Below are 11885 nucleotides of genomic sequence, written 5' to 3'. Positions count from 1 at the left end.
CTTAATTTATATAGCACCAAATCACAACAAACGTTATTTCAAGACGCTTTTTCTAACATAGCAGGTCAAGACCGTACTCTATTTTCAATTATGAAGACCCAACATCAAGACAGGATTAGATCTAGTCCCCTCTTACAGACAGGACTCAGTATTGTCTCATCTTAATCCACCATGAGCATTGCACCACACAGTATTTAGCTAGCTACAGCGGCAAGGACTAACTTCCTTTTAACAGGCAGAAACCTCGAGCAGAACCAGACTCATGCTAGACACACATCTGCCTAGACCCAATTGGGGTTGGAAAGAGAGAAAGAGGACAATAAGAGCGAATTGTAGTAGAAGTAGCTTTTGCCACTGGAGCAGCTGGAGTCCGGAGCGTCTACAGCAGCATGAACCATACAATGCCAGGTCTCTGCGTCGATTTATTCACTAATCATACATAAGCAGTATAACATCAGCACCAATTTATCACCAACTATTGTCCTCTCCCTGTAAAGGCTGATTTATACTTCTGCGTCGCCCCTAGGCAGCAGGGGCTGACCCGGACATGAGAACCACATACTTGTGCGTTGATGTGTCCATGATGCGCAGCAATTCTCCGCCGGAATGCTTGAGGGTAGTGTGGTCTCTCTGATAGCCGGTCGCCTGCTTCCGGCCCCGCTACGATCTCTGTTTACTTTTCCACAGAGATTCAGAGCGTGTTCTGTTAATCTACAGCTGATACATGTTGCTGTTTATCATACAGACATGATTACATGAACAATGGAGAGGAGGAGATGAAATACACGGCTGATGAGTGGGGATCTCGGAAGTGCTGTAAATGCGGGAAATACAAAGCCGCCGAGCGGACCAATCACAGGGCTTGCGGTTCGCGTCAATTCTCCGGGTAATTAGATTTTGGAGGAGGCGCACGTCAGCTACGCACTTAGGCCTCTGCTTAGGTACAGGAGCTATGCGGACTTCCGCCGTAGGCCACGCAGTCGAGTCGATGCAGAAGTATAAATCCGCCTTAAGAGCCACAGTCTATGGTCAGAGCACAAGACCATGGAGTCTCATATGAACAACACAGAAAGGAGGCTCCAACTTGTGGCATTATTTGGTACTGCAATTATATCACCTCTAGACTGACTATTATAGTGGGCTGTGCAGCATATCACATTGACGTAGATTACAGATCGTAGAACGTGCATGCGTTAATCGTGCGTCCAAAAAATAGTGGCATTATAGCAGCTTTGACAGCCCTAATATATCTAGAGAGAGAGAGAGAGAGAGAGAGAGAGAGAGAGAGATTTTCAGTCATAGATATAGATTTGCATTCTAGAATTAAAAGCAAATGATTAAAAAACTTAAGGGCTACAGTGCAGCAATAATTAATGTTGCAAAATGAATCCTTGCAGTCAGGACCATCATTACATCAGTCTCGCAAAACCTTGGGTATTGCAGATTTAATTCCATAATCTTTCATTTCACTGTTGGTTCAACACAATTAGGTCTAGTGGATCCAAGACTAATCCTGAGGACATGAATCACAGACGCAGGAGATAGGACTGAAAAACTTGCAATACAAAGGTACTAATACCCAGTATTAGCCTAAGCTTTAACTAACCCCTGCCTTCATAACTTGTATCCGCTTCTTTCTTGGAAGACCGAGATACTCAGGTCTGTGTTATTATTTCTGATTTAAGTGGGAGAAAAAGGCACAGGCTCTTACAGTCATATTCATGATTTGACAACAGATATGATACATAATGATGCAGGAAGAATATTAGGGACTTACCTTCATAATTTTTTTGATAGAGTTAAAGTGACTTTATTTGGTACATCGGGTTCAAGGCACTAAATTACAGAGGTAATTCATGTTTTCCCCGCAGGAATACACAAGGGAGCAATGATCTGGAGGATGGCCGTGAGAGATGCCTTTGGTTTTGATGCATGGATACGGCAAGCAGGGACCTACTTCAGCCTCTATCTGCTATTGCCCCTTTATTTTTTGGTCCAGTCAGACATTGTGTTTTCCAAGGACCATCATTTCTCATGGAAAGAAGGTAAAATTATTTTTTTTTTTGCTTTTTTGTAAACCATAAATACCATTTTCAACACCCATGATTATGACACATATAACTTATCACTTTCTAGGATTGCATCAAGTGTGTTCTGGGATGTTAAAAGTTAATTCAAGTGTCATGATTTCACATAAAGATCTCTTTGAAATTGTTAAGGTACTATTGGATATATGACATGTGCTCACACACTTAGTGTCTTGGGGGGATCTCAAACAGTAGTCAGGTATTTCTACTTCTGATTGTAGGAGTAAACATTCTGCATAGGAGAAAACATTCAATATCATTGCAACCAGCTTTTATGTGGAAAGTAGTCATTGTCTCTGATTCAGAAGGAAAATCCACTGGCTGCTATTGGGCATCATTTCGCAAGAGGGCCCTTGCCTTATCCAAAGCCCTATGGAGGGCTAGGATTATTATGATGATGTGCATGCTGTGGTTAAGTGACCGGTTTAATGAAAAACTGTAGCAATAACAATATATCATGGTATATTCTGTTGGGGTATTTTATAGTATTATATAGTGGTATTTTGTTCAAAAGCAGAGTAACTGTGGGGGCAGAGGTTGGGACCACTCTCAGTAGGGGGGCCCCCGTGGCATGTGCAGTGAATGGTGAGCGGGCTGAGAGTCTAGCTCCGCTCCAGATATTGTTGAAAAAGTTTCAACAGCATTTTGCAATGTTTTTTTTGAGTGTAAATATGAATGTATTGGCTTTTGTAGATATGTTTTAGATAGAAGAAAAAAATATGATCTTTATATGTTTTGAAAACTATGCATGATGTGTGTATATTAGGCCATTGAAGGGAATCCCAAGGTCAATCCTTCATATACTTAAAGCCTCTGGTAACCCAAATCAACAAAAACTTTCTAACGATGATATGTATAGTCACATTTATATACTTTCATACAGCTAAAAATATTAGAACTGAACTTTATTAAATTTTTTTAATATTCTCAGTCAAGTTTTTGATAACGTTCTAAGTTAAAGAAGGCAGGGTTAACTTGGATATTTATTACAACATAAAATATCGAACCAATCATGAAGAACATACAAATTCACGGCCACATATGTTCAACAAAACTACTCCGTCTCTTAACTTTTGAGCAAATTCCTCTCTGTGTTGTCTTAGCTGTTAGCTTGATTGCTAATAACGTACTGCCTGTAATCTGTCTGTATAGCTATCTCTCTGCTCTTTGCACCGCTGTAATTGTGTGTGCCGTCCCTGGCTGCATATCCACTGCTGAAGACGACAGCTTGTTGTCATTCTTCTATTTCCTAACTGCAATGGATTGGGGAAACTTTGGGCCGTGGCTCAAGGTTTCAGCTCATTTCCCCAGGACCGGTGTACTAACTATCCCCAAACAGCTCAGAGCTTAGCCAAACTGGCACCTTGAGCCGTGCTCTGCCCTCCTGCACTTCATCTTCTGCATCGGGCATCACATGTTCCTGATGCCCCGAACGTAGAGACTACGTCATAATAAAAGTGATAAACTATAAGTATTTTGTAACTCAGCACTCAGAGTCCATTTGAAATATATAATTTTCAGATGCTGGAGATTTTTGGATTCAGATTCAGACTGAGGCTGCTTAAACATGTAGGCTTTGTCTTTGTGCTACTCCATGTTGCGCTGTGACTGTTGCCATGGTTTAGTTTGATTGACACGTCAATCAAAAAGTTAGCTGCCATACCCACACAGTCCTGAGAAATACTCTGAACTGGAAAATATGCTGTTTTTGAATAGAGTTTTTTCATAGATATGGATGATTATTTTCACTCAGATTTTTGTTGATACTTAATTACACGTTGAATGTTGATATTCTATATGAATTCTGTATATCCCACATCATGTTCCCAGATGCTTTAAAAGCTACATTCAAAATGCATTTCTGAAGCAGCTTGCAGAAGACACTTCCCCGTCAAAGACCCTCTTGCTGTGCAAGTGGCACTTTCATTTTCGACTCTGTGGTTGAGTCAAAACCATAGACTGTATAAATAATGGAAGTAGTATCCGTGGTGTCACCCATCTGTTCCTGAGCGCTGTTTTGAAGCCAATCGGCGGCGGCAGCAATATTGGTAATGCTGAACTCAACCAGTCAAAGTGTGACGAAAGAGGTGGGTTTGAGCCTCCTAGCCAACAGCTATGTGTTCCCACCTGTCAGTCAAGTCAGTCATGTCCTTATTTGGGCAAAAACTCGTAATCTTAATATCCTCTTATCCGTCGCCTTAGAAAAAAATTCACCCCCGTACAGTGTGTGCCGATAGAGAAATTAGCTAAGTAGACCCAAGCCGTTTTTTGAACTAGGCCCTAAACATGTTCATTTCTGCTGCAAAGATTGTCTTCTTTGAATTGGTGTGTATGTGGTTTCTGGTATTTCTGCAGCCAGCCTCAAGCAGATGCTCGATGAATTACATTTTTTAGCTCTTCCGCATGGGCTTATTTTGAGACCGGAGGTTGCAGATTGGTAATGCCACTTCCCAATTAATAAAGATATTGACGAATGTAACAGTACTCACCATGTAGCCTACTGAAGATGTGGCATCCTTACAAAGCTTATGTGTCCAAAAATTCCAAAATAATTTCAGTTGAAAGGCAGCTTTTTGTACATGAAAAATATTGTGTTAAAATTTTTTTTTTTTAAATGGTAAACTTAATTTAGAAAGTGAAGACATTTCAAGGACCACATGTTTCAGATTTGTTCATTTCGTAAAGCTCTTCAGAGTCTGATTACAATGTTCTTGGAAGCAAACATTGATTAAACTCCCCCAAGGTTTACCAAAGACAAAATATTTGAATAATCAACAACCTCACTTTAAATTCTGAACTTGCCAATGGAAGACAGATGTTCTTGAGTACACTGTGAGTGTGTGTTTTGTATGAGCTGTCAATAAAAAACACAGCTCTAGAATTATTAAAAGCCTGGCCTTCATCTGAGTCTCTGAGCACAGTGCAGAGCACCAAAACATGGCTGCTTCAAGACATTTCCTTGAAAATATTTACTAAATTTTTACTTTATTCCTATTTTCTCTGCACTTGGGTCCTGTCTCCATTTATCCTCATTAGGACAGAGAAAATGAGATTCAATAATAAATGAACAAAAAAGGTACGAACAAAAACTTACCAAATATCTAAGAAACTAAATTCAAAAGGGAATACTTGGATACAAAAACCAGAACACAGGAGAGACGTACAATGATCCAACTCAGGACAGGGGAAACAGAAACTAAATACACAGAGTAATTAACACAGACGTGAACATAGGACACAGGTGAAACTAATCAGGTCAGACAAAAAGGAGGGAAACACACAAGGACAGGAAGTTACACTACACTGGAAACACATGGATCAAGAACAGCAAAATAAAACAGGAAACACACGACAAGACTAAAACACAAGAAAATACACAAAGGACTACAACACAAGACATGGATCACTAAACAGACAAGAGGAAAACATAGGATAACTTATAACACTGAATAAACATAAGGAAGAAGTTAAATATCTCACCATATAACAGTAACATAAAATATGTACTACTAATTCAAACATATAGGTTCCAAACAGCCTCAGACTTAAAATAGTTTTAAGAAGACATACAGTATTTTCATCATAGCCCCACAAGAAGTAAGAGGCAGGAAGACATAACATGATTCTGCAGGATAACAAAGAATTTACACTGCATGCAGTCAAGCAAGAGTCTAAAACAGGTCATTTCACAACCATTAAGACTGTTCCTTCATTAATAGACAGTTAAGCTTCAACAGACTGTAATTGCAGCCCTGGCTGCCTTAATGCATGGGCTTGACTGGGCTGAAGCCGGGGGCCTACAGAGATCAGAGGCCTCTAATAAGCCAATAAAACAATCCCATTGTTTTGTAATGAATGACATTGTCTCTTTATCACTAACTATTCATGTTTGTAGCTGCAGATTGATCCAATTTAGAAGGTAGGATAATTGATTGGAGGCGGAGTGAGTGGCGCTGGCGATGGTAGGGTTATGGTCAGTCCCCCCAACAGCATGGCCTCTGAGCCTTGTAGGCCTAGCTCTGGAGGAAAAATAGACGGGGAAGACAGAAGACAGGTGGATGGCCATTAAATAAGGAACTGAAGAGGAGGCGGACTGGCTGCATGGAGCACAGCCAACTAGATGGACAGAGAAGAGGTTTAGTGCCTGAGTCACCTGGAGGAGAGACTTATCTGAAGGGTAGATGACACCTTTAGCGCTGAGCCGGGTCACTGGGGCAATAACATGAACAAACAGGTGCGTGCTTACTGGGCGAAAATGGGACTCGAATTGTGCCAGAATAGAGAGGCTGACCTCTCTGCCTCATAACTGCAGTACGAGCACCAGAGAAGATTTTTCTTCAGAATACATTTCAAATGCAAGCTTACTTAAATGGAGTATCTGCCCAGGGAATGGCAATGTTAACAGATGTAATTTTGATTTTGGGTCAGAGGCCATATAAGAAGCTGTTACCTTGATTTGTTGTTTCCTGTTATTAGGCTGGACAAGTAACAGGATCGGGTGCCTACAAAAGCCCCAGGGCCAAATGGCAGGACTCATTTCAACTCACTGTGACTTGTAGCAAACCCTTACATACGCCACAACTGGACATGCACTAAGGCTTCAGGGCCCTTTCAGTTCTGATCTGCAGCCCTAGTTTTACTTTGTGTTGCCAACCACATCAAATAACAGGCTTAGTTTACTGCTATCTGAGGTCCGTGAGCAGCTATGAAGCCCATTATGTTCCTGTATGTGCTTCAAAATACAAGCTTTCCTTTAGCAAGCTAGATGTATTGTGAAGAACATACAGGATGTGGTAATTGTTTGTTGATGCAAGTAATATGGTTAGTTTTCGTCTAATTGCAGCCAAGAAGTGAGTGTAGCATGCAAGCAATGCATTAAAATAAAACACCTGTACGGAGTTCAGCTGAATTCAGTGCCACAAATTAAGAAATGCAGTGTTGACATCTCTTCTGTCCTACTTTTACATTAGACTGGCAGTATACTTTAGTGTATAGAAATGTTAAAACTGTTCATAACAACTAACTGCCATCAGTAACAGTGCTATTGATTTACATTTTACTACAGAGGGCACCAATCCACATCCAAGCATTACTCAAGTGAAGTCAACAAAACTCACAGCTTCATGCGTCAAGATATTTCTCTCTTCAAAATAATTTAAAATGCATACAAATGGACGAGAAGATGGTAAAAAAAAATCACTCCAAGTACCTAAGACTGTTAGCACAGGTGTGTGTGTGAATAAGGTGTTTTTTGCAATGAGTCTCCTTTGCTCAAATCAATGCACAATTAATCATTTAATGTATGTAAACAACACTAACGCAAGGAGAGGCTATGCTCCACAGACGTTTGTGGTGCATCTAACCCTTTGCGAATGCATTGTGAATCAAACATCAAAGTTCCAGCTCCATTAGCCTCAATCAATCAATCAATCTTTATTTGTATAGCGCCAAATCACAACAAACGTTATCTCAAGACGCTTTTACAAACAGAGCAGGTCTAGACCATTCTATATGTTAAATTATTAACAAAGACCCAACATCAAGACAGGATAAGATCCAGTCCCCTCTTAAAGACAGGACTCAGTCTTATCTCATCTTAATCCACCATGAGCATTGTGGGGTTGGAAAGAAGGATAGAGGAGAATAAGAGCGAGCGAGCGAGAGAGAGCGAGAGAGAGAGAGAGAGAGCGAGAGAGAGAGAGAGAGAGAGAGAGAGAGAGAGAGAGCGAGAGAGAGAGAGAGAGAGAGAGAGAGAGAGAGAGAGATGGTAGTGATGAGACGGATAGTAGTAGTAGTAGTAGCTGTTGCAGCTGGAGTCTGGAACGTCCACAGCAGTAGGCCGTCTATGGCATCGACTCGGAGGAACCGACTAGACTATGGAGCTCAGGGACTCCAGAAAGGTCTATGTTTAGTAACTTTAATGGGACAGGAAGAGTTAAAATAAGTGTGGGTGGGGGATGAGATAGAATTCCAGTGTGTCAGTTCCCCTGGCAGTCTAAGCCTATAGCAGCATAGCCAAGAGCTGGTCCAAGCCTGAGCCAGCTCTAACTATAAGCTTTATCAAAAAATAAAGTTTTAAGCCTAATCTTAAAAATAGAGAGGGTGGCCTCAAAGCTCATGATAGGCAGAAATTAAGCCACGTTATTCATTCTGCATACATGCAGTCAATGGTTCCAAGGTTTCAGGCCTGCATGATGGTGCAATGAAGATATATTTTCATTATTTGATGGATTATGTTAACCACTTAAATCCAAACAAGTTTACTCCTTTATCACTACCTTTTATTGTGGCAGGCACTAGATTTTTGTCTTTTCCCCCTACTTTTTGTAAACACTGTTAAGCTTTTAACAGCTTTTACGATGTTTAAAAATAAAGTAATGTGATGTATTTGCTTTCATACACATCTCCTATGTATAGTCTAAATCTAGTATACCATATCAGGCTGATGAGAATCGAGTTAAAAAACATCCCACATTGACTGTTGATCTGAGGCTAAGAAATGTGGTTCCAATAGTTGTTTAATATCTCAAGCCTTCAAAAACCAAAAGATCCTCTCTGCATCTTTTAAACAGTTCCATGTGCATAGGATTAACTATAAACCCTTACCTCCATGACTCTATAGGATTATTTCACCAACAGTAGGGCTCGTTATCATATTGAAGATTCATGACTGTGGTTCTTTTTCCATTACTATAAGATGTTAGACGTATATTACACATAGTTGTTTCATTTCCATCAGCCATATTGTATCAGTAATTTTCCAGCATTTAGCTGCACATTTTATTTCCTTTGTTCTTTATTTCTCTTGTGCTCTCTTTGTTCCCCTCAAAACTGCTAGACCTAGCAACGTCATGCAGTGACTGACTTTGAGATTGTACTATCAGGTTAAAGCTGGTAGGGCGGTGAGGGTGACTGTAGCTCCTGTATTGTAAGGTAATTGTATAACATCCTATTATATATGTACTTTATAATCAAAAGAGCAATCGTAAGGAATACACTTTGAGCTGTGAATGCCTTGTGCCAGTTTCTGCCTTGACTTATTAGAAACCAATTTAAAGCCACACAGCTGCTTCTAAGGCTGGGCTCCACTGGCTTTAATATAATTTAAAAGCCATGCATCACACACTCATCTCTCTCTGGTGTTTGAATACATTACATCACTGCCTCTCTTGTTGTGTGTGTATACAAGACTGAAGGAGAGTGCTTCACCCTCTATTAAAAGATCAGTCAAGGGCACAGTTTTCTGAGAGTACGGTAAGTAAAATAGGTTGTTAGTTGTAATTACATTTACAAGGGATGTCCCGATACGCTTTTTTGTCCCCCGATCCCAATACAATTGTTTAATTTTGAATATTCGCCGATACCGAGTCCCAATCCAATACTTGTGCTTGCCTAGATAATAGTTGCACAAGAGATAAGAGAGTTGAGCTGCACACTGTTTTTTTTTCCTATAACAAAAATAACTAAAATATGTCTTGTGTTTATTCAATTTAACTTAATCCAGCTAGCATTGTTGTAAAACTCATTATCTGTTTTAAAAGCTTTGCTGTATGAGACCATGAAACTGGTGTGCTTCATTACAGCAGGATTAAATCCGAGGCTGCTCTGAACGCAACTCTCACGAGACAGTGCGTGATTTACGATGGCAGCATCCGGCTGTGAGATGAATGTAAACATTGGGAGTGATAGCGAGATCGAAACACGCCCGGTTTTCCTTTTTCTTAAATGGAAAAACTGAACCTACAGGAATAACTGTTTTCTGAACGAGCTTTTGTCATGATACCTACTAGAAAAAGACAAGATGATTGTTTCCACTGTGAGTGTTGATGCTTCATTTGCCAGCTGTGCTTCTCACATGTCTTTAACAGGTGCTGGTCTATTCCACCCTTTTATGTTAGCTGCAGGCTGCGTATGGGAATATTTTTATGCGTCAGATATTTTAACATGCTTGAGAGTTAAAGTCAGTATGTACCTGGATGTTGCCAAATCCTGGTTGAACTTCTACCCCTGGTATGTGTTGACTTAATTGCAGACTAAAACTGGCTTTTTAATCTAAATCAGAGCAATTGGTTCAAATCAAAAGATTTAACCTGTGTGTTTTGTGCTAAAGGATCAGGGACCACTACCGTCCTTTTATTGTGTCTTCTTCTGATCATGCATATCACTACAAATGTTTTATGGAAACATAGCTGTAAAGAATTGAGTTTTTTACCAATTAATTTACTTTTGGATTGTTCCATTGCTGTAGTTTGGAACACATTTGGCTCACACTACATAATTATTCCTGGTAATCTGCAACACAATCACTCAGTTGAACACTGTTGAATTTAGAAGATTCAGTAGTCATAGAGATATCAATCAATCAATCAGTCTTTATTTGTATAGCGCCAAATGAGACAAGCGGGCCTGCATGCTGGGAGCATAGCGTTCTAGAGGGGTAATAGGGCACTATGAGCTCTTTAAGATACCAATGTGTCTGACCATTAAGAGCTTTGTAGATCAGAAGAAGGATTTTAAATGATATTCTAGATTTTATGGGGAGTCAGTGTAGAGAAGTTAACACTGGAGAGATGTGCTCTCTCTTCCTAGTTCTAGTCAGGACTCGAGCTGCAGCGTTTTGAACCAGCTGAAGAGTCTTTAGAGACTTATTAGAGCAGCCTGATAAAAGGGAATTATGGTAATCCAGATGTATTGGCTGGATATTAGTAATCTGATACATTTTTGGAAATGTGAATGTTGTAATTGAGAATTCACCTCTTGGCTGATTGAAGAGTGACTTGGCTCTGTGCTGGAAAAGGCTTGGGGGCCTATGTATCATTCAAAGTGTTCTGAGAAATGACATGCTACCCAAACAGTCAAGCTTAACTAAGGTAGAGAAAGTCAATACGGATATTGAGTACATTCAGCAGATGTTAATAACAATGCTCTAATTTATGGTAGCTTCATGTTTTGAGACCAGAGGTTGCCGCTTGGTTCTTAACAAGGAACTCTTCCAAGGCATAGGAAAACAAAATAAATTGCTGAGATGACATACATTGTAGAGAAGCAGATTGATGCAATCAGTAATTCCAAATGAATCTTTTAAGTCTGAGTGTGAGTGTATGTGACAAAATGTCAGATCACACACTGGAAAACTAATATCATCCCATTGCTGATTCACTATAAAAGTACAAAGGCATGATGATGGTGGGGCTTTATCATGGTGCTGTTAAGTACTCACAATGCAAAAGAGGCCGTTGTACAGACTACTTAGCTTCTTGCAAAGTTTTTTTTTTTTTTTTCAGTTTACCAGAATGTTAATGGAATAGTAAATGTAGCAGGGCCCCCTGGGAATTGAAGCCTTCTGGAGATGTTAGCATGGTAAGTACAACGGGAATGTCAAAGCCATGGGTAACAGGTCCCTGCGGGGCAGAGAGATGCTAATGCTGACAGATCCACCATGATTATTCAGAGCGTTGGATTTGAATTACTTGTGTTTGCTGACTCTCCTGGCAGCTGAATCACCCCAAATCACAGCTCCATAAATAACACATATACAGCTGTAGTGTGAAAACAGCTCCGGTGAGCATAGAGGGTTATGCTGTAAGAGCAGTTATCATAAAAGGGTGCCATTATATGCAGTTAAGGTGTTAACTTAAATTCGGGAGCAGGATCACATTCATCTGCACGGCTACAACGATGATCTATACAATGAACTTTTCCATACAGAGTATCCTTCCCTCGGAGAAGGGCAGTCAGACCACAGTCTGGAGTCGCAGACCAGCTTGCACTCTGTGGTCAGCATGCTGCAGCCACGTC

The 11885-nt window shown here is 40.2% G+C and overlaps 1 protein-coding gene across 1 annotated transcript in view; it reads left to right on the top strand.

Annotated features, from left to right (window-relative positions):
* Window positions 1–386: 386 nt before the first annotated feature.
* Window positions 387–11885, top strand: part of thsd7ba (thrombospondin, type I, domain containing 7Ba) — a 156464-nt gene continuing 144965 nt past the window's right edge. The window contains exons 1-2 of the mRNA XM_034693559.1: window positions 387–408; window positions 1872–2045. Coding sequence (XP_034549450.1) covers window positions 390–408; window positions 1872–2045 — 193 coding nt within the window. The 5' untranslated portion in view covers window positions 387–389. The remainder of the gene's footprint in view (window positions 409–1871; window positions 2046–11885) is intronic.

This window comes from Notolabrus celidotus, chromosome 10, assembly GCF_009762535.1.
Source record: "Notolabrus celidotus isolate fNotCel1 chromosome 10, fNotCel1.pri, whole genome shotgun sequence".
In the NCBI taxonomy this organism is placed as follows: domain Eukaryota; kingdom Metazoa; phylum Chordata; class Actinopteri; order Labriformes; family Labridae; genus Notolabrus; species Notolabrus celidotus.
This window is presented reverse-complemented; position numbering and strand designations above follow the sequence as displayed.